Raw genomic sequence first — 27,363 nt, forward strand, 5'->3', positions numbered from 1 at the left:
TCAGAAGTAAAAATATTAAAGGCGAAAAAACTGAAATTGGAGGTAAAAAAGCTTTAAACTTTGTAAAGAGTTCATTGAGGAAACTCAAAGATAAAAACTTGGCATCTAATTGGATACAAAAAAGCAGTCAAACTGCTCAAAGTTGAACTTGGAGGTAGAAAGGGCTTATGCAATGGTATAGTTTAAGATAGCCATCAATTTATGGAGCGTGGTGCTTGAAATTCGGGGTAAGAGCTTTGAATAAAAAAAGAAATTGGAAAAGGCTGCACAGTCGTCCAAAGGAAGTTTCAAGGAGTTTCAGGTCAGTTTGAATGACTTTTCTGACACTTCCCATCAAAGGCAAGGTGGTTCAGGATCAATAAAGCAGTGAGCCATGGAATAGAGAGGGAAAATATTCAAAAGGAGAATCATTGTGAGGAAAGGGCTTCAAAGGAGTAATAAATACCAAAACAAATTTAGTGACAAAAGCTACCTTTGCATATCGATAAGTGTCATTAAGAATTACACAGACTCCAATAATGATTTTCCATTTTTGTAAACTGTTGGAATAACAGAGATAATTGAGCAGAAAGTAAAAATATTTGGCTTGGCCAGTAATGAGTGCTAGTTGTCCATCTGACAGACTCTCGATAGAAGGGGCCAGGGCTGAGGAAAGGAATCAAGATTCAGGAAGCAGGTGAGAGGTCTCACTGAGGAGGTTGGCTTGGATATGGTCATTGCGAAGTTACACTCGTCACGTGCCTAGATTTATTTTTTCGTTTTTCATTTCATTTATCTTTATTTCGGTCACTTGTACCATAAAAGAATTGGAAGCAATATAAAATTTACAGGCAATAAAACAGTTATTTACAGACAATTGACCAGAGTATAAACCAAATCATTCAGTTGATAATAACTTAATACATTGATTACGACTGTGCCACATTACTGTTAGAAATTTTGCAACTGCAAATACAATTGGGGCCGACAAGTCTTTCTTTAAAATCCTATATGCGGGAAGGTGCCGTCTAAAGCCCAAATTTTTGAGTAATGGAACTAACCAATAGTTACTTGCTCTTCTGTATGCTGGGCAAAAGAATATAATATGCAAGTCAGACTCTCTCTGATAGGCACAAGCTGGACATTGTAATGAAGTCTCAGGACTTGTCCAGCGAGCAGTATATGCTTTAAGAGGAAGGGTGCTATACCGCCATTGCATAAAGAGCTTCCTTGTGAGCTGAGGGCCTATATTATCGTATACAAGCTCTAGATGGTATGAGTCTTTGAACCCCAAAAATATTCCCGTTAAAGACCTCTCCTCTAAATTTTTGGTTTGTACACGTAAATGGTGCTCATAATAAGCCTTGGAGAGAGACTTTCGTGAAGTTCTGGGGCAAATATTTTCAGGATCGGACCATAAGTTCTGTCTGCCTAGTGCCTCGCATATTTGTTTGATGTATCTGAGCCATGGGATTTGTACAGGGTTAGCAAGTTGCATAATTTCCTGGAGCTCAGATCTGTAGTTAGACAATTCAGGCGTGGACCAGAGTTTTCGCCAATACAGTAGTGGTTTGAGGCCCAACTCTTCTGCAATTGGTCTAAGGCCTAGATCAAGTCTAAGGGGAAGGAGCGGGGTACTAGCCGGGAGACCTGTCAGTTGCCTGAGAAAATTATTCTCAGTGACCTGCATGGTCTGGGTGGCAGTATGCCCCCATAATTCGGCTCCATAGGTCACTGCCCCTTTTGCCTGAATTCTATAGATTTGTAAGCGAGGGGAAAGCGGCTGAAAGGTCAATCCTCGAGTCATCCTTGATATACCACCTATCATTTGAGTCAATTTTAAATTTGCCCTAGTGCGGTGGGAGTCCCAGGTCAAAGACTGATTAATTGTTACCCCCAGATATTCAAATGTGTAGACCCTCTCCAGCCTAGAGGGCCCAAGAGCAGGGTTGGCACGTGTTGACGAGAGTGGATTGAAGATCATGTACTTGGTTTTCGAAGCATTGATCTCCAAGCCACGAATCGCGCAAAACTTTGCTAATCCGTTAAGAATCCGTGGTATACCCATGGGGGATTTGGAAAGCAACAGGGTATCATCCGCGAAAAGAATAGCGGGTACCCTTGTGCCTCCAAGCCTGGGAGCGTCAGTATTTTCCAAGCCGTTTAAGTGACTGATCACCCCGTTGACAAAGAGGCAGAAAAGAGTCGGTGCAAGGACACAGCCCTGTCTGACCCCCCTGTCAACGGGGAAGCAGTCTGTAAGAATTCCACCTCTCCCACACCTGACCCTTGCAAAATTCCCTTGGTGTAGTCTTCTCAGAATTGCTAGAATGTCAGTTGGAAGCCCAAGGTCCATCAAAACGGCTCCCAGTTTGTCCCTGGGCACTAAATCAAATGCGGCATGCAGGTCGACAAAAACTGTGTGTAGGGGGCCGCCCTCAATTAGCACAGTCTTCCAATGTATACAATTTAGACGGAAAATCTGGTCAATAGTAGAAACTCTTTTTCTAAAGCCAGCTTGGTATGTACTCATAATTCCCGATTCCTCAATCCAGTCTTGCAAACGATTGAGGATGAGTCTGCCAAATAGTTTTTGGGGGACGTCGATGAGGCTAATGGGTCTGTAGTTGGCTGGGAGCAGAGGCGAGCCCTTTTTAAATATTGGGACAATTTCCGCGCCCAGCCAAGTATCCGGCAACTCCATGCCCTCCAAAATGGAATTGAATAGAAGCATAAAATAAGGTGCCCAGACTTCTGGTTCCTGCTTAAACAGATCTCCCGGAAGTCCATCCAGGCCCGGTGCCTTACCTGACGCTAAACCCATGATAGCTGTTCTAACCTCTTTTACTGTGAATAACAGTCCCCGCGAACTAGTGGTTGACCTGTGCCATAATCTGTCAGCTGCCTCACGTACCGCCAACTTCCTGGAAGTCATGTGACAGCAAGAGCTTCCATTCTTTGAATGTTAAAGGATGTGTCAATACCTATATTGAGGCTGTGCAGAGAATCCACAAGCACTATTGATGGTGTAATTCCAAGTAGTACACTAAGGAATCTCAGGAAGTGTGCATAGTATGCAGGATGAACTGCTGCTAATTTTCAGTGTGCAGTAGTGTGCTGTTGGAAGGAAATAGAAAATCTGTATGGCTCCTAATGACGGAGTCTGGTAATATGTGGACTTGACACATGGCTTAGCCATATGCAGTGAAGACCCAGAAAGCAGGGAAAACAAAGGTGGGTGGCTTCAGACCAAACTGTGTTTATTTTAAGGAATGCATCTTACTAGATCTTCCAGAGGAAATTCTATTATTGCAAATTGTGCATGTGCTTTTCTCTACATACACCAACTCTCTGGAAATCTTTTAAAATGGCTAATAATACATTTCATTAACAATAGCTTGAGATTTATTTCCCGCTTTACCCAAATCAATATAAGCTGGTTTCACTAGAGTTTGTTGTAGGGATTATGGCATGTAGCACCTTTCATATGTAAAATGTGGTGGTCCATAAAACATTGGATCCATCTATTGTTAAGCAATTTTTGAACCAGGATCTATATACTTCTGTGGTCAATTCTTGCTTGACTAAACACAACATAAAGAGACAGATGCTGCAGTTTCTAATTTTTAAGTGCTGGCAATTTCCAGAATAGCATCCCAATGTGTCCATTTTGTCGCGTCTGAGCCTTTGGAGAAGTGGCCCAGACATCTGCAAACAGGAGAGAAAGTAAAAACAAACCTGAGGTCTGAAGCAACCGGATGAAACCTACAGCTCAATTGTCCTACTCCAAGCCCTGCCTAAGCTTTGAATCAATGAATTAGTGAATAAGGTATTTAAGAAGCACAGGTGTACCCACAGGCTTCCTCGGTGGTAGGACTGCATTATTGCCCAAACAGGGAAACAGAAGACGGAGAGGTCAGCTAAAGGATAAGTCTTACATTACATCCAAAACATATTGTGACTCTGGATGGCCCGAAGTGTGACTGGGTAGATGCTCCATGTTAGACCTGGCATCATTGGCATGAGTCTCTCCTCCATTTTTTTCTGTTTGCCTCCTCTGTTTACGATGTTTTTGCTGGATTATTGCTTTGGGCACTGTGCCACTGCTGATCAGTGCCACAGTGCAAGTGCTCCCTATGTTAAATTGTTACATTGATTGGTGTTACCATGATTGGCTTGGTTGACTTACTGTTCAGACCCTAGTCTAGTGCACTGCGTGTGCCAAGGGCGTGTAAGTTAACTGCTGCTGGTGGGCTTGCAGCACTGGTTGTGCCACCCACAGAAGCAGCGTGTAAAATGTGTCTCAGGCCTGCCACCGCAGCGCCTGCGTGCAGTCCCTGGCTGCCATGTCGACTTGGTAAGGAAACCTACTTACCAGTCTCTAAACCTTCACTTTGCCACATTTCAGACACCTCTATGGTAGGCCCTAGGGCAGGGTGCATTGTTGGTAAAAGGTAGGTCATGCCCTGATGTGTGTGGCATGACCTAATAGTGAATTACAGCCATTTTCGTTTTTCACTATTGAAGGGCTACCTGCCTCCAATAGGCCAGACTGGGCAGACTGATTATTAACTCCATTATAATCTATCTGACTCAGGGAGCATGGTAGCAAGTCGAGTTTAGTATCCCTGAACTCAGAATTTAATAACACACCCTTTAGGATGGATGGTTTTTAAATTCTATGTTTGAAAATAGCACTTTTAGAAAGTGGCTATTTTCTTGTCCAACTATCTACCGGTCTCTGCTGGTTTGGTGTGTGTGTCAGGGGCTGGGTGGCTCCAGAGGTCTGAATGAGTCAGTGTGGGGTGAATGGGGCGTTTACACATAGAGTGAGGGAAGAGTAGCCTGCCCTGCCTGACACAATACTGGCTCCGCCTCCTGCTGGGCGACTGATAGCCCTCCTCCTGCCAGTGACAATACTGGCTCCGCCTCCTGCTGGGCGGCTGAGGACCCTGCCCTGCTCAGTGAATAGGCCAGGTGCCTCTGCCTGGCAACACCCACAACAAACCCGAGATGGTGGGAATTTCCCTGCTTGGACAAAGGGAACAAAGGAGAAATGGGGTATAAGAGAAGGACCCCTGAACCAAGAACCCAGATCACTTCTGACAAGGAAACCTGTACCAAGGACAAGAAGCCTGCTGATCTAAGGACTTGCCTCCCCTTTCTGCCAGAGTGCTGTTTTGCTGTGGAGGAACCTGAAAGCTGCTTCTTTATTTTTGCCAAAGGAACAAGGAGAGAGGAACTTGGTGTGTACTCTCTGAACACTTGCTAGGAAATCTCCAAGGACTGGAAGAGTGCCAGTCTCCTGTTGAAGTCACAGGGCCAAAGGACTTCACCATCTACTGAATTGCTGAATTGCTGGAAAGTGTTGTTTCCAGTACACAAGGGAAAATCTGCAGTCTCGACGCCGCCGACGCCGCCGAATCCAGCTCGACATCGTGAGTAACGGCTCCAGTGTCCCGAGCCTTCGACGCCGGTCACCGGGCCCGATCGACGCCAGCAGCAACGCCAGTGAGCAGTGGGTATCGGCCCCGGCTCCAAGTGACCCCGTCTCGACGCCGGTATCGACGCCAGTGAGGAGTGAGTATCTGCTCCACCTCCAAGCGACCCCGTCCCGACGCCGCTGCTGATCGCATCGACTCGACGCCGTGAGCGCTGCTCCGGCCCGACATCCCTCGACGCCGCTGCGGATTGACCCGACTCCGAGGCACGATCGACGCCGACCTCGACGCCGACATCTCGACGCCGTGGATCATCGTTTTCTTCGTTTCTCAAGGTACTGTACTTGTGGGGTCTGTTGCAACTCCAGGCTCGACGTAGCGCTCCTCGCGGTCGACGCCGAACCTTGGGAATCTTGTAGACTCGACGTCGTGTGACTCCTGTGGGGGTTACATTGTTGCCAAAGAACTGTGCTCAGAAGAATACTTTGCTAAAGAACTATTTGCCAAGAAGAAACCTTACTTGAACTATTATTTTTCCTTCCAAAGAGTATTTATTAAGACTGTGGTATATTTTTGTCGTTATTTGGTCTTGTGCTAAGCCTTATATAAAAATACTATTTTTATAATAACTTCTGTGTCGTGTCCATCTGTAGTGTATTCACTTTATTACTGTATGTGGTCATAAATGCTTAACACACTGCCTCTGAGATAAGCCTGTCTGCTCTGCCAAGCTACCAAGGGGGTAGCAGGGGTTATCGGAGTGTGTAATCCCCTTTCCCTGACTAAAGTTGGTTGGTCCCTATTTGTCAGAAGTGTATACCTCTGCCAACTAGAGACCGCCGGTTCTAACACTCCATAATTGGGGAACCAGAAGAATAAAGGTCACCTACCAAAACCAAGTGAGTTTTGTTAAACCGATGGACAGCGAACAATGGTCAATCTCCTGAGTGCAGATGATGAACCAGTAAGTAAAGCTTTAACCTCAAGAAAACTTTATTAAGACCCCGACTGTAAAAAGATGTGCGTGTCAGAACCTTGAACTTCATGTGCTGGCCACCTATGAGCCATGGTTTGGTGGGCCAACGAAACATGACACATCTGCAAGATAAAAACAAGTCTTACTGATATATTTTGAATAATCTGAATAATAAATAGTCTCCACTGGCGGTATTCATGTAGAGTAATCTGGACAAGATCCCAGCTCCCACCACGGAGGCTTTGAAATGAGATGGAATCAGAGTTGCCAAAATCTGTATTTTATGGCACTGGCATTCTCCACGATGGCCGTTACTGGAGGAATGGCCCACAGAGATGTATAAGACCGCGTCCTATGAAAGGGTCATTTACAACTTAATGGACGAAGCAGATATTTTTCTTCTTATGTGGCCCCCCCCCTCACCCATAATTAGCATGGGTTCTGAATGCTTCCTCATCACTATTATTGCGCCTCCTTTTTCCTCCCACCTGTATTATTATACTTGGACTTCTCCTAACCGGTTGATCCTCTCTGTTTTGTAGTTCCATCTTTCCCTCCATTCTTCTTCTCTGTCCCTTCTTACTTTCCTCTCCTTACTTTCTTCCGTCTATAGCTTATTCTCTCACCCCCTTTTCCATCTTTTCTTATACACTGCATATAAATATTGTTTGTTATTCGAGCATGTATCACAGTTAACATCTGCAACTCAATATGGGAATAAGCTTGACTTGCATATCACTGAATTTGTTGTTATTGCTCAATTCTTAATTTTTACTAATGAAATAATTGCTACACAAAAATAGAGATGGAATCGAAGGCAAGTTCTTCTTGAATAATTGTAATTTACTGAAAACAAGTTGACACTACAGGAGTTATCTTGCCACCTCATTTGTAGTTCTTTGGCAAAAGTAAAGCCTATTTACCTTTGTTACTGACACTGTTCGGGTCATAGGTCAGGCATCTTCAAACTTCACAGACCCAGCATTAGAACCACTATTTTGGAATGCAATTTCAGCAATTTGATACTCAGTTAGTATTAAGTGACCATAAGGCAAGAATTCTCAGTGTCGAAGGAACTCAAACTAAATGTTCAGATGATGGCTGGCAAAGGCTGCTTGTAGACAGTGAACAGAATGGGAGAATGAGAGGAGTCCAGAGGAACTTTTGACTTTACAAGCCATGGGGTAAGAATTAAATGGAAGAGGCATTAAAGCCCCTTTGTTTCGGGTTGCTTATCCCTGCTAGTGCTTGATCACAACAGCTCTTTAATGAGTCTTCTTTGGCCTCAGATATTTCCTTTTCAGCAGACTCAAGCCAAGCAACACGAAAAACAAAGATTCCTGCTGGGTGCATGCTCTCTTCAGTGGCACTCACAGCATACATTTAGGTAAATATATTCCTGTATACTCTTGCCATCTAGTGCCATAGGTGGCCTTTCCACAACATATATATGCAAAAGAACTAAAGAACAACAGCACTATTCTCTATGATTTATACTTACACATAATTAAAAAACAACAAGCCACATTTGATTGGCATTCAGATTGTGCCGTGCCAATCAACCGTGCCTCCTATTTCCTACTGCCATCCCAAGAGAACCTTCATTGCTCAGCCACTAAGAGTCAATCCACCACCAATCTCCAGTAAGCCCTACTCAAAATCATCCTGTGTCCCACCCATCTCGTTTAGTTACTTCTACTGCTTGATACAATCAATCTTTTCAATTGCCACAATATTTTCCAATTATTCCCAAATTCTCATCAATTATTTGCAAGCTCACTGAATCAGGTTTAAAATTATATTTTTCCCTGATCCGTGATATGGTAGCAAATGTTAAGTCTCCAATCAAATTCAAAACCAAAGGTGTGACCTGTACCATATGTTCTTGTTAAAGTACTATTACATTCGGGATGTACGGCTTATAACTACTGCTAATTACTGTTAATGTTTAAGCAATGCCAATAACATTTTCTGTAAGTGAATCAGCACTACAATAAAAATCAAAACGTAAAATTAATCAAGGCAAAATAAAAGCTAGTGTTTTTTTTGGGGGGGGGGCAGAGAGATTTTAGGCAGACAACTCCATGTTTTAGTTTTAATAAATAGCGCTACCTTAACCCCTTGTGTGCCACGCCCTTTCCCCGCCCTGTGCCGGGCGTTGCATTAGCGGGTGGGGTTCATGACGAGCTGGACTCGTCATGGGCACAGCACAACCGCAGCCCATGACGAGGCCAGCTCGTCATGGGCACACAAGGGGTTAAAATAAGAAATGACCCGTTTATCGTGGACGAGCTGGCAAACAATTACAATCTGCACCAAATATGATGTATTAATAGCATGAGTTTGGATCAGACAAAACTATTTTTAAAGTACTTTTCGTGAAAAAGAAGGGCATGTTTCAAAATAAATTATTGCCAGCATTTCACCTTGATCAGCCAAAAATGCAATCATGTTATTAGTACCTGCACGTAAATTTAAAAAAATGTTTATTGGGATCAGTGAAAGGTGAAGAATTGCATGCCTATCTGACAAGTAACGATCTGAGAATTGGAATACAAAAAAAAAGGAAAAACACTAAGTACTAGAAAACATGTTCTAGTGGGCATCATCACACCATTTAGGAGTTTCTATGTATTGTGAGGCTACATCTCTTCCAGGCTATAAAAAGTGTGGGTTTGTTTTCAATTAAAACACTTTCAGCCATGTTTGACTCCGCATTTACTCAAAGAATACTATTTTTAGGTCTCGCCTGCGTTGCAGTGCAAAGCACTGCTTGCTGGGCGAGAGATTTCGTAAAAAGATCAGATTTGAGAAAGGGGCTTGAAGCCCTGCCCCTCATTTCCATTGGCTAGCGTCACCGTTTATGCTAAACGTTGGCCTGCCATTGGAAATGGTGTTTTGTAGCCGCTGCCCTTTCTCCTCTTCGTCCGGCCGATCCGGACAGGGTCGTCTGCTTTGCGGCAGTCGCAAAGCGATTTCTTATCTTTATGGGGGCCATCTGTTTTCACTCAGCCCTGTGTTTATTTTTGCATGGCACTTTCACTTAAAGTAAAAGCGCGATGCAAATATAAACAAGCGGCTGAGTGAAAACAGATGGTGAGCGCTTGTTCCATGAAGTGCCTGGGAGAACCTTGTTCTAAATAACAAATAACCTCCTCAATACTAATAGCTACTAGTGAAACACCCATCCTTAGTCTTTCTCTGCTGCTGCAGCGTTCAGAATGAATTGTGCTGTGTTGTAATTGCATTTATATAGCGCTTACTATCCCTGAAGCGCTTCGTGGAGGGCAGCGCGCTCGTCTGGTGGTTGTCATCTTTGAGTGGGTTCCCTGACATTTTTGGGGGGAGCGGCTTCCTCTCTGGCAGAAAGCGCTGAGAGACGGCAGTGCCTAGAGAGGGATGTGTGTGTTTAATCCCATGCAGCCAGCTGCACACAAAGTCAGGGGGGGCAAGGAGAGGGGGCTGTGTATGAAAGCTAATTACGTTCTGTCTAATCCGTCAGGGCAGAGGGCAGACTGCACGAGGCCTCCTGTGGCTGCTACACTGCCGCGTCCTCCCCACTGCCCCTGCCTGGCACTCGATGCAAGCGCAGTGTGTGTCAGTCACGGGGAAGCGCTTTGTGTGGCACAGTGGTGTAGCACGGTGTGGTTCACCAATATCTGCGACACTGGCATATCGCCAGCACTCTTGTATGTATGTATGTTCAGTGTTTGTGTGCAGCATCGCTGAGTGTCAATGTGTAGTGTGTTTGACTGACAACACTGTGTGTGCTATTGGTAGCCACTGACGTTTGTTTCATGTGTCACACTGTGTGCGAACTGTGTGTGCGCGTGTGACAACACTGTGTGCTATTGGTAGCCACTAATGTTTGTTTCGTGTTCCACACTGTGTGCGGTGTGTGCGTGTGAGAACACTGTGTGCCATTCATAGCCACTGATATCTGTTGAATTTGACATCGCTGTGTGCCTGTGTGTGGGACAACACTATATGGCGCTTTTAGATATTGGTGTTTGTTGAGCGCGTCATCGCTGTGTGCGTCTGTGTGTCTTTTAGAGTCTGGTGTTTATCGAGTGCGTCAGTGTGAGGGTCTGTGTGTGACAAACCTGTGTGTCTTTTAAACTCTGGTGTTTGTTGAGTGCGTTGTCGCTATACGAGGTTTTTGTTCATGTGTGTGTGAGACAACACTGTGTGCCATGTGTAGCTACTGCTGTTCCGTGTGTCATTGTGTGTGTGAGAGAGAGAGAGAACTCCGTGCATTTGGTGGCCACTGAATTTTTTGATTGCATCATCGCCCTGTGTGTGAGAGACAACACTGTGACATGTGCAACCACTGCTGTGTTTCGTGCGTCACGCTGCGTCCAAGAGGCCCCCACGCTGCCACCTACAACACTGCGCTCTATGAGGCTTTGCTGGCAGTAGTGTCCAAGCCAAAGAAGACACAATGAGGGGTTCTTCCTTTTGTGCTTTGGCACCCAGAGGCTGGGGCTCCTTGCCCTGGTCTCTCAGGGCCATCGAGGGCCAGGAGTCTGAGACGTCATCGGAAGACTTGGCTATAATAAAGGGATCTACTCGCCTCCTTTGTAGACATGCGTCGCACCGATCTGCGAGCGCCTAGGCAGTCACTCTGCCGAGCAGCCGGCACGTTATACAAGCCTTTTGATGTGAGGTGTGAGCGACAACACTGTGTGCCTTTGGCATCTACTGATGTTTGTTGAGTGTGTCATCGTTGTTTGCCAGCTGTGTGTGTGGCACAGCATTGTGTGCCACTTATAGCCACTGCTGTTTGTTGAGGGTGAGGTGTGTGTGCGAGCTAGAAAGAGAGGGAGAGCGCGACAGCACCGTGTGCCTTTGATAGCCACTGCGGTTTGTTGAGTGCATCACGGCAGTGTGTGTCTGTGTGTGTGGCACAACACTGTGTGCCATTTGTAGTAACTTATGTTTGTTGAATGCATTGTCGATCTGTGCATGGATGTGTGAGACAACATTGTGTGCCATCATAGTCATTGATGGGTTTCGTGCATCACACTGTGTGCAATGTGTGTGTGTGAGAGAGAGAAAACATGGTGTGCCAGTTGTAGCCGTTGATGTTTCTTGGATTCATCTTCGCTGTGCGTGAGCTGTGTGTGTGAGTGACTGCACTGTGTGCCATTGGTAGCCACTGCTGTTTGTTGAGTGCATCACCACTGTTTGCAAACTGTGTGTGTGCGGTGTTGCTATGTGACAGCACTGTGTGCAATTGGTAGCCACTGCTGTTTGTTGAGTGCGTCACCGCTGTTTGCAAATGTGCAGCGTTTGTGTGCGACTGTGTACAGTATTGTTAAAGTGTGAATGTGAGGTGTGTGTGTGACAGCTAGGTGTGCCATTGGTAGCCACTGCTGTTTGAGTGTGCCACCGCTGTTTGCAAGCTATCTGTGTGTTTGGTGTGTGTGTGTGTGACAGCAGTGTGCCATTGGTAGCGATTGGTGTTTCTTGAGCGCGTCACCACTATGCGTGAATGCGCAGCATTTGTGAGTGACTGTGTACATACAGCATTGTTAAAGTGTGAGTGTGAGGTATGTGTGCGACCACGGTGTGGCTTTGTTAGCAGTTGAGGATTGCGGTGTGCATCACCTCCGCGTGAAGCTGTGTAGTATTGTTACTTGTTTGTGTAGGTTATCATTTTGTGTCTGTGTGCACCGTGGCTGAACCTCAATGTGCGTCGTGTGTGTGGCTGCCATGTGTGCCACAGGTGTGTTTTTTGCACCATTGCTGTGTGTGGGTGCGCAGCACTCTGTGTGTGTGCCGAGTCACAACCTTTTCCAAGGTGTCGTAGAATGTTTGAGTTTTCTAGCGCCATCACAGGAGGTGCAGCACTAGGTAAGCGGCAGCCTGCACGTCCTTTCAAACTGTTCATTTATTCATGAGGTTTTACAGAGGGGAGCCTGCCCCCCAGGGGCTCGGAGTGCTGTACAATATTTATAAGCATATACTAGGCGCAGCATGCCTACGGCCTATGCGCATGTACACAATCTCACCAGGTGTGATGAAGGGACACATAATTACTGGGGAAGGGGGGGGGGGGGGTTGCACAGTTTAACCTATTGGCATTGTAAATAACAATGCCTTTTATTTTTAAAAACCAACAGGTAAATAAAAGGCATTGCCATTTACAATACCAATAGCTCAAAATCGTTTGAATGCGACACCTATTGCATTGAAAATGCTTGTTGTAGAAAGTTATTGGACAGGGTTTTACAGAACTCTACAATACTTTAACAATGATCAGGTATAAATAGCGGACTTCCTTAGGTGCACACCAAATTTCCAAGATTTGTTTTGAAGCTTGAAAAAAAACAGGATAGTCCACGTTACATTTATGACACGTGTAGCCAATTATTATTGCTGGATTTTGGACAATAACCCTCAACATTCTTAACTGAAATAAATGAGCAAGTGAAAACGAAGAACGGGCTACTCAGACATATGTTTATGCCAAACACAAGCAGAAAGACTAAATTGATTCCAGTGTGTGCCCACTAATTGTGAACTAATTTCTCCTGAAAATGGTTACTGTACTGAAAACTTTAATCGGTGAGCCAATTTGTTTTTCCATCTCCCCTCGCGCCCCAAGAACAGTCTCACCAAAGGCTACTGAGGAAAATTATTGCAGTCAGAGGTTTAAGTAGGCCTGATGCCTGAAGAACCTCAACATTTCAAAAGCATCTACATCTTAACATGAAAAGGACCCGGCGATGTGTGCCAGGATTGTCACCTACCAGCAAGTTAATGACATAATGACGATGAGGTTAGAAAACAAAGTAGGTATTTGTATGGGGCTTTGCCCTGGCATGTTACATCAAAGAAGAATGCGGCTGAATTACATCCAGATTCTCATATAAAACACGCACAAAACGTCAATGTGATCCCTTATGCTATAGAAAGACACTTTGATACAAGGACAAGCACAGCGAAGAAACTCTTTGCGACTTTGCGCAAACGGCTGTTTTGTGGCCAGACCAATTTGTTAATACTTGATTTCCGTGGTACAGACTTACATGATCTTCGGTTGGAAATTTTCTGAGGCGTAACAGTCACAACCTCCGGCTTTCGCAGCGTAAACCTCCTGTGGGGAAGGACAAATCAAGGGGAAGAAAATATTAGTCCATGCTACTTGGACTTATCCCAAATTTTATAAGCCCTAGAAAATGTAAATGAATGAAGTCTATTTCTGGTTTCGAATAAATAAATCCCAAACACTTGGAAATACTACACTAACTGGGCAACGCGTTCATTTGCAGCTTCGCGTGCTACATAGTACATCAAGTGGATTTGAACATCTAGCTACTGAAGTTCTATTTTCCATGTGTTTTCCTTCCAGACTGGATCAATGTTAGTCCTGTCCTCCTGTCATTACTCATTTTTGCCAGACACACAATGAATTACAAACTATGCGCGCAGAAGAGTTCCAATATGTCTCCCGTCAGTGCCTCCAAATTCCATTCAGCTGATCGCAACTTGTAGTAATTGTGCATATTAGGACCATACTTGATGCGGTAATGTAGATTTGTATGACATGACATGTTATGAATCCAAGACGAACAATGCTTCAAAGTAGCTCACCTCTCCTGGAACTGCTTTGACGGGATCAAGCCGGCGCGTGGATTGGCATCACCTTCGTGCTTGGCCTGCCACCAGGTTGCATCATCCTGGCACATGATCTGAAGGATATCTCCCTTTCGGAAGGCCAGCCCGGCCTCTTTGCAAGGGATTGCTTTATCGTCGTTGGGTTCATAATCAAATAGGGCTTTAATAAACATCTGCAAGGAAGAGAGCGCTTTATTTAAGTCTGGCCTCGAACCCGGGACACACACTGCCCACGGCCACCTTAATGTCATGGAAAATACCAGCAGAACTAAACTCAGTGCCTCAGGAGTGCTGTGCATGGAAGACATTACTTATCAAATATAAAGCCCTCCTTAAGACCTCTTACCTTGCCATCTTTATTTGGAGTTTCTTCTTTGATGCTGGGGATGATTTTAAAAGTAATTGCTCCCTGAGATTGAGCCTAGTGCGAAAATAAAATAAAAACACACGGTTAAAGAAGGTCGTTTTTTCGGTAATTATTTTTTCAAGCAAGCCAAGTGTGACATATTAAAATTAGACTAGCACCAAATCGCCCTAAACGTTTTTAATCAATTATTTCATCACCAGGGAATTATAACTCGGGTTTAGTGAGTCTTATAGCAGTTTTCAGTAATAAGGCTCTAATGCATTTATTTTGAATTCCTCTGCCTTACACAAAGCCAGAATAACAAAATGTAGAAATACGGAAGGGGTCAACGACAAGGTTGTTTTCCACTGAAGGATTCTAGTGACTTCACAGAGATAACCAGGGTGAAGTTCAAGCTCTCTATTATTGAAACCCGAGGTAAAAAAGTAATGTTATTGACAAAAACTCAACCAAAAGGTTATGTCCCTCCGCCAAAATCCTCTTCCCCTACTGAAATGAGCAGCACAGGAGTTTAGGGGTCGTGGGTTGTCATGCACAACATGATCATACCTGCCTCAGTTCCTCCTAAACTGCCTGGTGTCATGCCACACTTCCCGCTACCTGCAGATAATGCCCTTCCTTTACCAATAGAAAAATATTTCAAATCCTATAAGCCCTCTCCATCCACAATTGAAGCCTCTCCGCCCTAATCTGAGAAAAAAAAAACCTAGAGCTGGGGATGGCACATCCTCCCCAGTCACTCTTAGAAGAACCCTACTATTCCATCTGGTACTTCACTCTCCTGACCAATCTAAAAATATATCTGGAATACTGCCAATTTCGGTGACATTCTCCCAACCCCAACAGAGTTCCCCCAAACAAGCATCTTATGGCCTGCCACCCTCTACAGCTTTCTACATTTCCAGAGATAAAGCTGCTTTCTTCACTCACATTCTGAGTAAAGAGGCAGCATCACACGAACTGAGACTATGTGAGGACTCTGGTCACCACGGTCTCAATTTCTGTGTCACTGCAGGTCCAGGCAGGCCAGTGTCTGGCAGGCGAGATGGTGGTTGATAGCCCAATAAGCATCATCGCCTTTTCACCCCCTCTGCCCGATTTCTGTAGATTCAGGGGATTCTGTATACAAACGAATGGCTTCGGGCCTGGTGCTTCACTGCGGTTTTAACAATACTAATGGCTTCATGTGGAAACCACAAACAATTTGCACGTTAATAATAACATTGTGCTCAGAGCTGAAGATTAACAATGTGAAATTATAGCAGTCAAGTTAATTTTAGGAGAACCTTACGAAATGTGCTACAATAGCTTAAAAATATATTTTTTGTCTAATTTTTTACAAAAGAAAACCCAGAAAAAACAGGTAAATGATGTCATGGACACAGGATGTAGAGTTATCACAGAATGTTCATGTATCATTACTTGTCTTACCAACCCTCAACTTCTCTGTGTCCATCTGCAAAAAGCCCTGGGGCAGCAATGCTTTCCAAACATCAAATTAACATCACATTTTAAGGTTTATCCTCGTACAATCTTTCTTTTAAAAGTAAATTCACTCTGCACAGCATACCATCCTTTTAACCACAATTCGAGGTTGTCCCTATTTTCTATCAACACCCTTCTACCCCTTTACAGCTGCTCCATCTGCTTTCATAAGAATCTCATCCAACAGGGGTTCTACACACAAGAGATTGTAAAATATACAGTCCCAAATTGTGCAATTTATGATAGAGATTAGCAGAGTCTCCGGCTGGTCTTCCATCATCATGGATGGACCTTATATGCACCTTGGCGTTCCCATGCAAATAAGACTCCCCATCTTAATGCTGGCAACAAATACTAATTTATTGTTACATGACCGACACTGAAAACAAACAGACCAACTTTAGACCAGCTTTCTTCTAGCGTAAATATAAATAGTATTTGAGTTAGGCACTGCAGGTACTTCCTGTGATGTGCCAGCCTATGAAACTTCATGGATTACACCCATCCTGGGCTAAAGTGCAAGTGAGCCTCGTTCTCTGGGGGATAGTGACAATCCAGTGTTACAGGAAAATCTTGGTGGAAATGGCCAACCGGGTGGGAAAATGGAGCACTCAAGCTTTTTCTACCACCTCGTAGCAGCGGTTTACCAGCGCTTTATCAAGCGCGGGCCGCTAAAGTCAGTGGATCGCGCTCCAAATTAATTATATAAATAAACAAGCGCAGAGAAAGTGGCCCGCGTGGCAAATCAATTAAATAAACAAGCGTGGTCCTGCAAATAACAACGTGGTCCTGCAAATAACAAAAAAAAGAGTTCACCGGCTTATGGAGACCGTGGGTGTAACGCCGCAAGCAAATGATCCAGTCCGGGTGGGCGAGGCCAAAAGGAGACAGGGCGGTAACAACATGGGACTAAAAAGCCTCACTTACAATGGAAGGCCAGCGTTTACCATAAAGAATGACGCAAGCCAATGAAAACAAGGGGCAGAGCCTACACTTCTAAAATGTTATCGATTACAAGAAGCCTCGCAGAGTGAGCAGGGCATGCGCGCTGCAATGCTAGGCGAGACCTAAAAAAGCATAAGTGAGTGAAGCAGGCACAGTCCTCCCAGTTGTTCTCAACTGCTATGTTGATGGAGTCCAATAAACAGAAAAAGAGAGAGAGTCTGAAAGAGTGAGTCAGTGAAAGGACTTGGGAATGTCTGAGAAAAACAGCCTGATCAAGTTGGAGTCTGAGTGACTCAGTGAGAGTGAAACAGTATGAAAAAGTGAGAGGATTTAAGAGTGAAACAGTGTGACAGTTCGAAAGTGAGAATGTCTGAGAATTACAGAGACAAGGAGTGACAGAGCAATAGTAAGAGAATGAGAAAGAGAAAGAGAAAGTCTGCTTTGTCCATTAAATTGTAAATGACCTTTTCATAGCATGTGGTCTTTTATATCTCCGCGAGCCACTCCTCATCCGAAGGTAGTTGTAGAGAACACCAGGGTCACAGAATACAGATATTGGCAGCTGTAAGGGCAGTGGCGAGCATGAGACTGGCATGGCAGGTCAGCTCGGAAATACCTGATAAGTCATGAAGGAGAATTAGGAGGTCCAGAAGTGGCGAGGGCAAACCCATAGATTCCCAGAGCATAGACCCCACTACTGTCCAAAAGGGGCGAATGACAGGACAATCCAGTAATAAATTAACTATTTCACAGGGCCCTTGATCACAAAACCAGCAGGCAGAGTGAAGGGAGCAATCCTGCAACCTGAAGCAGTGACGTGGTCCAGTGCCAGCCCTGAAGGATATTGAAAATACTGAGCTTTATCCGTGCCTCCCGGACTCCGCATTCTAGGGCCTTCAAGAGATCTGTGCAATCCTCCTCATCATATTCCACCTACAGGCGACTCTGCCAGGTTTTCCTGAGGCTAGCCAATTGTGGCTTGGTGAAGAGGTGGCGAATCAGGAGATGGTAGAATCTGGACATCACACCTTTAAACTGATCCCAAGTGATAATATTAATCATAAATAATAATACTTTTTATAAAGCACATAGCTATCTCAAGTGAGGTGTCCCAGAAGTCAAGATAAGAGAGCACAGAAGAACAGGTTATGGTCCAGGGTTGGGGACCTAGTTTGCGCAGCAAGCAATGACGTAGGTGTGTGTAGCGCCATTGTTGAGTATGCAGTAGGTCAAGTTTGTACCGTAGCATCTCAAAGGACTTGAATTTGCAGCCTGAAATCAGATGTGTGAGGGTTTGAATCCCAGCCCTGCACCAGGGGCCCAAGTCAAGCATAGCCCCATCCTTATGTGAATACCAGTATTGTTCCAGTGGGGAGCTTTTGTCAGGCAGATGCGCATCTACTGAAAAGAGCTTGTGAGCCCATATCCACGTGGTGTACATAGCATTCAGCATAGGGTTGGGGGAGTCGCCGGCGGGGCCAGGAAGATAGAGGGCCTGTAATCCCAATGAGTCCTCCTGGTGTCTGCGTTTGATAGCCATCCAAAACGAGGGATCGTGGACCCGTGAGTGCATGTACACCATTTGTGCCAAATGTAAGGCTAGACAGTAATGATCCACAGAGGGCAGGCCCAGTCCCCCTGCCGATCTATGGACGATAAGATTCTGAATTTCCAGGGAAGGTCTCACTGAACCCCAGATGAAGGCTTTAATGGTCTTGTCTATTTGATGGGGGGTCGAGAGGGGTATTAATTAGAGAAGCATGCCCAACACATACGTAATTCAGGGGAGGGTAACCATTTTCACCACTTGAGTCCGTCCCCAGAAAGAGATTCAGGTGCAACCACCTCATGAAGTCCAATCGCATTTGTTCCATAAGTGGGTCAAGGTATCAGCCACCATGAGCTCCAGGCCCCTGTTAACTAGGATGCCCAAAGACCCTGCCACAATTACCCACACTCTTCAAGTAATGTGACCCACACTTTGGGCAAACAGTTGATAAGGAACTACCACTATGGGAACAAATGTTACCGGCAAGTCTGCTGGCATTCTTTCAGCTTCACATCATCTATACTTCAGGACAACACAATTTTGAAATGGCGATCATGTTGCATTTCCTTCTCAAGCGCTTTATCCACAATACTTGCATACTGTGCTTTTAATAATATTCAGATTGCAATACTGGTTGCCCCAACATGGCACCAAAATGCAAGTGATAGCTCAAAAACTAGATGTATAAAGGAACATCAAGCCTGTAAAAGTGTAATCGTTTTAACTGAAAGGATTAATTTCAAGAGCTTTCTGATTTGCAATTACTTATTTACATACTTTAATAGGCATTGCATTCCAAGAAGGAAACCCTTTTTACCTTGAGCCATCTGCCTCTGAACGAAAGGTGGCCATTTACCACAACAAGAACGCGGTTTTCAGATCTGTCACCACGACATAATGAATGGCTAATATTACAAGTGATTGGTGCATGCGCTCTTAATCATATGCACAGTTCCCAGAACTTTCAGAGATGTAGGTAAATTAATAACAAGCATTTGCAATGCAATAGGTCTCGCATTTGCGAGAGTTTGAGCTATTAGCATTGTAAATGACAATGCCTTTTATTTATGTTTTAAAAAAAACAAACTTAGATAAAAAGCAGTCATTTACAATGCCAATAGCTCAAACTCATATAAATGCGAGACCTATTGCATTGCAAATGCTTGTTCTATATTATGTACCAGCCATACTTGCAGCTTAATTTTTCTTATGCAACAATCAAGTCAATAGACGTGACTTTTTGTAGGTTTGATGTTACTTGTGTCATATCTGAATGCAATGACAGAAACAGCAAAATACAGGTCGGGCGGCACACTATGCCAAGCACAGATTTTTGGGCGTAGGTGTTTCTGAGCCACGCCCCTTTGAGAACCCCCCCCAGTTTTTTCATCCCACTTAAAGCTCTGACTACAGCTCCTGAATAGTGTACTTCACCTGCATGCTCCAGGGATTGGAAGACGATATAGTATGCTCTGAGATGTATTTTGAATAAGTTTCAAGTTGACGGTAGTTAAGGATCAATGTAATAATGGGAGATTTAGCGGCGGTGCAGTGCACCACGGCGCGGGGAGAACTGATGGTTCTCTGTGTTGGCTTGGCCATATGATTAAAAGGAGCCCGATGGTGGGAGGAGGTAGGCAGTTGCAATTCAAATTCTGGTTTGACTACAACAGCGCGCGCAGCGCTGTGACCCGGCCCCGCCTACATCACCCTTTCAACCTGCAGTACACGTTTGACCGAAACGCCAGTCCAATACTAATCAAAGGATAACATGGTATTGCCCAATGAATGCGACATTAGTGAGCAGATTATCTAGTAATATATCGTTAACTCTTCGCTATTCCAAGCGCAACTAGCTAATCCTAACCAGTTTATTTTAAAAAAGAATTCGCGTACTGGTAGTCCTGGATGTAAAAACAAAGCGGAGTACGCAAAAAGATCAATGCACAAAAAAACAATTCGCCCCAGGAGCATGAACTAATCTACTATTTAACTTTATATTCTAAACAGGCTGTTTTAACGATCGACACTTTTGTAACATGCCCACTTGTAATTTTCTCTTCATGTAACACTGCTGTTCCTGTTGTGAAGCGCTCTGACACCTTCGGGTAAAGTCCGCGCTATATAACAAGTGATGCTCTGCAGAAAACACTTAAACGTTCTGGGTCATTATGATTTTGACCTGTGAGCAGAGTTTAACCACAGCCATCCGTAGCAAGTATTTAACCAGTTAAGCTATTTTCACAATATTATAACATGATATTTGCAGGATACAAGCAGACTTTGCAGGCTGCTACGTAAGCCCAGCTGAACTACCATTAAATAGAGATCTCGTCTGGTTTGGAACGATTACAAAGAAAACCAACACACCTGTACTATTGGCTTTCTCCTTGATCTCAAACTCTTCGGGAGCAGAGTTTTGTTTAATACTGAATATGTAACCTGAAGTTCGGTGCCTGGGGGCGAGAGGGGGAGGAGGCAGGCTGCGGGCGGCAGGCACCATTGTTGTGCATGCGCCGTGTTAATTTAAATAAATAAAAAGACTACTTTTAGGTGCACAACAAGAAAGGTGCAAGTGCGCAGTATTAAAGTCAAAGCAAAATACCAAATATTTAATTGTACTTGTAAAGCGTGGCACCCGGGGGTGGGAGGAGCTGCAGGGCCAGGCGCCATTGTCCCATTGTCGAGTGCACGGTATTATTAATTTAAATAGCGTGCTGGTTTGTTAATTTAAATAAACAAGTCAGAGTGATACTTATCTCTGAATATGGAATATAATGCGGGAGAGGGGCAGGAGCTCCGCCAGAATACAGGCACAGGAACGTCTGCTTCCCTCACTCTAAAGGGGTGTGGAGGAGGGGGAGGGAGTGGGGAATGAGAGGAGGGAGGGTGAGTGAAGGTAGAGGTGGGGGTTGTGGGGAGAGAGAGAACAGAAAAACAGCAAGGCGAGAGAACGCGAAGGGGGATATGGGAGAAGAAAGGACGAGGTAGAAGAGAGACAGGCGAGAGAGCTGAAAACTGGAGAAAAGGAGCGCGGATAGAAGAAGAAAGTAAAGATGAAAGGTGAGGGGAGAAAGGAAATATTTCTAAGGGGAAGAGGAGAGGACGAAATGTAATATGGAGAAAGGAAACGCGATAAATTAAAATAATAGAGAAAATATACAAGAAACAGGTTGGAGAAAGAGGGCTGGTGACAGAAGGAAAAAACGACAGAAGGTAGAAAAGAGAGATGGAAACAGAAACAAAGATGTATAAAACAGAAATTAAAGGGAATTGAAAAAAAAATAACAGAACTTACTTCTTTGGCGAGGCGACAGGGCATTAAATGGGTGCCTGAAGCCCAGCAGCCGGAGACGTCGTGCTGCTGAGTGCGGAAGTAGCGCAGTGTGTGTGCTAATTATACTAGGGCTCACCTGGAGGGAGCCTCGGGTCATTGCTAATTAGGGAACCTCGAGCGCACGTGAAGTTACTTCCTTGAAACAAGGCCGGCAGAGCGTGGCGCGCGCGCTTGGGGACGGGGGAGCGGACCCTTTGAAGTGCTCTCAAAAGGCAGATTGCATGGCGGCACGATGCGCGTGATTGTGCGCGTGCTAGCCATGCAATCCGCTTTTTGGGAGCACTTTTGAAACCCGTATTCTATAGTCTCGCTTTGCAATCGCTTACGCGATAGCAAGGCGAGCCCTAAAAATGAGGCCAAGTATTTGGCCAATATCTTGCTAGGTATGGACTTGGGTGCAGACCATTCTAAGATAGATTCTGTAACCCTTTGATATTATTACTCACAGCCTGCCTCAATTTCTGTACTTTATAGTGATAGAGCCAAACACGTTGAATTATTACAATCGAAACAGGACTGCTCTATTGCCTTGGCCGCATTGTTTGAATAAATGAAGAGGGAGCCTTCTACACATTTGTCTCCATTAAAAGAATACATTTGGTACTAAATCATTCGTCTGAGTAGCCCAGAGTAAGAGAAGGTCAAAAAGCAAGCCAAGTCTACTAACCACAATGACAATAATGAGGGTAATCAACCAAAGATGAATGTGCTATTTGCACAGTAGCAAAATCTTAGAATGCCTATTATTTCACATCAGCTACTTATTTTAAATGTGTTATGTTATGAGCTCTGCTTGTGGTTTCGATCATCTAAAAATTAGTTAGCACTTAACAAGCAAAAATAACTACAAATCAATAGGTTTGGAAAGTTCAATTAACTCTTTTGAAACATTAAGATATAAATTAGAGTGATTTATTTAATGATAATATAGGGGACAGTAGCTAAGATGTAAGAATGAACCATACAATGGTCTGAAAAGTGTAAGATTTACAATTCAGTGCTAATAGACTGATTTTATAGTGTACTAAAAACAGGGTACTTAGAACTGAAACTGATGAGACAGAGAAACCAATAACATGCAAATGGAAATTGCAAAAAACAATCCATGCTTCATTTAAAAACCCAAGTATAATTTGCAAATTTTAACTTACCAAAATCTTTATTATTTCTTCTGGTTTTTTGTCATCTACTGATATCCCATTAACTTCTCGAAGTTCATCACCAACGTGAATAAGCCCTACACACCAATATAAAAGAATACTTTTATTTTAATGATGGATATATTTACAGTGGAAGGAGTAGAAGGTAATTGGTGCAAACTAATCTTTATATGCAGTGAGAAAATACAAAAAAGTTAAATAAAATAATGAAAAATGACGATTAGCCCAAAAAGTCACCTAAAGAGGAAATGGGCAATGATGTTTTGTAGGCGCAAATCATTGCAGACATTTAGCCATGGGCATCAAGAAGTGGCAGCGGTGTGGGGTTCGAGGGGAACTGGGGAAAAGTGTTAGTCTCTCTTGGTGCACCTCATACATCTCCTTTTTTTTTTTTTTTTTTTGCTATATTTAATTTTGAAAAAACAGAACAATACAAAGACAGTGGCTGTATGAGCAAAAATGAAACAATGGTAGGACACAGTACAACACCTCTGGCCCACATATCAGCAACAGCATCAATTAATAGCATCAGTTCGGTGGCCCCCCGTAGTCGCCCCAACACCCCCATCCGCCTAGGTTCAAGGAAAGGGCAGCCTTCCGCTAAAGGGCTTAACATGCAGGCACAACAGGCATCTTAAAGTTTGCCCCACACTCCCCGACCCGCCCATGCCCACAGGGACCAGCATTCCATCACGAGCAGCGATGAGGACCAAACGTCCTGACAGGTTCATGACCCCCGCCCAATCACACTCCTGGCATTGCGCGATTTACCCCACTCCCGTGGGCACTATGCCGGAACCGGAGTGTGGTGGGGAGGAGCCCGGCAGGGCAGCAATGTATGTCTTGTACGGGCCCCAGATATCTTTGGGTCGCGCCACCGTAGGGAGAAGACTAGAGTAGATCTCGCTGTTTGTGCTGCAGAAAGCCATGGAAGTGAGCCACGCACCAGCTGTGGGGGCCCTCCGATCCCCCCAGCGTTTAGCAACCTCACGCTTAGCAAGCAGGAGGCCTAAAGAGGCAAGCATTCAGACTGTCTTGGGGAAATTTACTGTGTAGCCCAACAGCGCAACCTCGGGTATAGGAACCAACTCGAGCCCCAGCATAGCACCCAGAATCTCGTGTACCTTAGTCCAGTATGATTGCAGTCTGGGGCAAGTCCATGATAAGTGTGCAAAATCAGCGTGTGGAGCAGCGCATTTCCAGCATGTGTGGGGTCGAGAGGGATCAATGGCGTGGAGTCTTTCAGGGGTCATGTAGTAGCGGCGAAGGAATTTGTAATGGAGGAGCTTGTGGCGACTATTCAGGGATATCTTGTTGGTGACTTTGCAACAAGCAGTCCATTGCTCGTCCGTGATAGGCCTGCCCAAGTCTGCCTCCCAAGCCGCCCGCAGTCGGACATCCGCACAAGGAACCAGCGCTGCGCAGGACTTGTAAAGTCTCGAAACCATGTGAGTTCCAGTGTCTTTATCAATGAGTAGGGTGAGGGGCTCAAAGGACTCCGGTTCGAGAGGGAATCCCGCTATTTCAGACCGCGCCGTGCAATACAGCCGGCGTAGGACAAACTTGTCCATGAATGTGGCCTCGCTAAAGCACGCCTCCTCCGTCATCGAGAATATGTGCCCGCCAGGGTATAAATCTCCAATCTTAGTAATGTTAAACTTATTTAAAGTACGCTGCACAATGAGTTCCCCAGTACCCGGCAGCAGCCCAGGGTTAGGAAGTGGGAGCGAAGAGGAATACAGGCGAGGCCAGGCTAAATAACGAGCCAGGCGACCCCAGGCCCAACTGGTAGTGGATACTGTTTGGATATCCACCGGGCTCCGGGGAACCCCCTTGGGCAGCACTGCCGATAACCGACCCGGGAGAACGAAATCCGCCTCCGGTCGAAGAAACGGGATCCGTGCGTCAGGATGATACCAGGCGTAGGCGTGCGCACATTGAGCAATCAAATAGTATAGATACATATCCGGTAACCCAAAGCCGCCTCTGTCATGTGGGAGCGTAAGAGTCCTCCAGCTGATTCGGGGGCGCCTCTCGCCCCAAACCAACTTGATCAAATGGGACCATAGGGTGGAGAAAAAAGCCCGAGTAAGAGGGATAGGAATATTATTAAAGAAATACAAGAATCTGGGGAGCACTACCATTTTTATGATAGCAATTCTGGCCGACATGGAGAGCGGGAGCCGAAGCCACCCCTCCACCTGCGTCTCCAGCCTGGTGATCGCGCGGCCATAATTGAGGCGAATGATTTTGTCCGTGTTCAGATGTATCTGCACGCCCAAGTACCGTACCGAGTCGGAGCACCACTCCAACGGGAACTCACACTGCCATTGGGAAGTGCCGCTAGTCAACGGAAAAATTATGGACTTGTGCCAGTTGATGCCCAATCCCGAGTGGGCACCGAAGCGAAGAATCTCCCATATCAAGGGAGCCAAGTTGACCTGAGGCTCTCTGACATACAGCATCGTGTCGTCGGCGTAGAGGGAGGATAGCAAGGGGCCTGTCCGGAACTGGAGACCCCTGTGCAGATGACGCTCCTGAAAATGCCGTATCAAGGGGTCCATGGCCAGAATGAAGAATAGCGGAGAAAGCGGGCAGCCCTGCCGCGTGCCTCTCGTGAGCGAGAAAGGGCGGGACAGCGTACCGTTGATACGCAGCCGGGCCGTGGGGCGGCTATACAAAAGCCGTGTAGTGGCGAGGAAGTTCTCCGGCATGCCCATGCGCTGCATGACAGAAAGAAAGAAAGAACACTCAAGGGAGTCGAAGGCCTTCTCAGTGTCTAGGAGGATTGCCGCGGCAGGCGTGGCCGGATTGATTCTGTGGAGAACCGTGAACAGCGTCCGCAGATTGAGCGACGTGGAGCGACGCAGGACAAAGCCCGATTGTACGGGAGATATAATGAATTCCATCAATTGAGACAGTCTGTTGGCCACAATTTTGGCCAGTATCTTGTAATCAAAGTTTAATAGGGAGAGAGGCCTATACGATCCACACAGCGTCGGGCCTTTATTAGGTTTTGGGAGCAGAACTATGACCGCTTCACTAAGGGTCGCTGGGAGGGACCCACGCTCCAGCGCCTCTGCATAGACCTCAATGAGCCGTGGAGACAGGAGCTCAGCAAAGGCCTTGTAGAAGTCCCCAGAGAAGCCATCGAGGCCGGGGGCAGAAGAGCCACGAAGCACCTTAATCGGCCCCCGGACCTCAGCCACCGTTATGGGCTCCGCCATGAACTCCTGCATACCCCTATCGAGGAATACCAGCGCGATTTCAGACAAGTAGGCCTCTCGAGAGGCCGAGGATTCGCCCAACTTGGTCTTGTATAGATCCGAGTAGTAGGCCAGGAAATCGTCTCTGATCTCGTCGGGCGTCGTGTGGAGCGAACCGTCTGTACCCCGCACCTCGACAATCAAGGATTTGCTGTACGGCGGTCTCAGAGCCTGCGCCAGCATGCGACCCGGCCTATCCCCCTCCCCATATCTACGCGCCGTCTGGTACTTCCCCCAGGTATAAAATCTCTCTGTCCGCTGCGTCCCTAAAGTCAGTCAAGAGGCGGAGTCGCCGAGCGGACACGTCGGCAGAGGGCGCAAGCTGCGCCTCAGCGTCAAGTGCCCCCAACTGCGCCTCCAATTGTTTAATCGTTCCGCGCAGCGCCCGTAGGACCCCAGCCTGTTTGGCTATGCAAATCCCCCTAATATACGCCTTGAACCCCTCCCAAAGCATGGCCCATGAGTCAACCGATCCAGTGTTGAGCGTGAAATAGTCCTCGATCGCCTCGGAGACTTCGTGTACAAATAAGTCATCAAGGAGTGCCCTTCCCGGGAACTTCCAAGCACAATGACACAGGGGAGTGATCCGAGTATGTTCTGGGGGAGGTCTGTATCGCACGGAACCACGGGGCCAGGCCCGGGGACAGGAGCCAGTAGTCTATCCTGGTCCAAGTGTTGTGTTGTCCCGAGAAGTGCGTGAAGTCAGTGTTGTGTGGATTGCGCCTGCGCCAAATGTCTGTAAGAGAGAACTGGTGGCATAAGTCCAGTAGTGCGCGCCGCGCCCTAGGCTTAGAGTGAGCAGCCCCCGAAGTACTGTCCAGACCTTCGTCCATCAACAAGTTAAAGTCGCCCCCAAGTATGAGGCCGGCAGGTGCAAGAGTAGCGAGCTGGGCGGCAAGTTCATGAAAGAATTCCAGAGAATCAGTGTTAGGCGCATACACACACACCCGCACCACAGCATGACCCATCAGCACCCCTTGAACTATGCAGTAGCGCCCCTCCCTATCCCCCAGGAATGCCCGGCAGTGAAACTGGACCCTCTTGTGAATCAGCACCGCGGTGCCTCTGGCGTAGCTACTGAAATTCGAGAAGTATCTATGAGCGCCCCACGACGCCGCAAGTCAGTTGAGGAGCGAAAGTGCGTCTCTTGGATAAAAGCTATATCTACTTTATGCCGATTTAAATAATGTAGTATCTGTTTACATTTACGCGGGTTGTTCAGACCCCGAACATTC

General features: G+C 45.7%; 1 protein-coding gene across 3 annotated transcripts in view; it reads right to left on the reverse strand.

Annotated features, from left to right (window-relative positions):
* MPP7 (MAGUK p55 scaffold protein 7) overlaps window positions 1-27,363 on the reverse strand; it is a 915,371-nt gene that overhangs the window by 255,790 nt on the left and 632,218 nt on the right. For all 3 annotated transcript variants that reach the window (XM_085631773.1, XM_085631772.1, XM_085631774.1), the window contains exons 11-14: window positions 22,854-22,939; window positions 14,366-14,440; window positions 13,996-14,192; window positions 13,431-13,498 (exon numbers count right to left, since the gene is read on the reverse strand). In XM_085631773.1, the coding sequence (XP_085487899.1) occupies window positions 13,431-13,498; window positions 13,996-14,192; window positions 14,366-14,440; window positions 22,854-22,939 (426 nt within the window). The remainder of the gene's footprint in view (window positions 1-13,430; window positions 13,499-13,995; window positions 14,193-14,365; window positions 14,441-22,853; window positions 22,940-27,363) is intronic.

The sequence above is a fragment of the Triturus cristatus genome, chromosome 10 (genome assembly GCF_964204655.1).
Source record: "Triturus cristatus chromosome 10, aTriCri1.1, whole genome shotgun sequence".
In the NCBI taxonomy this organism is placed as follows: Eukaryota; Metazoa; Chordata; class Amphibia; order Caudata; family Salamandridae; genus Triturus; species Triturus cristatus.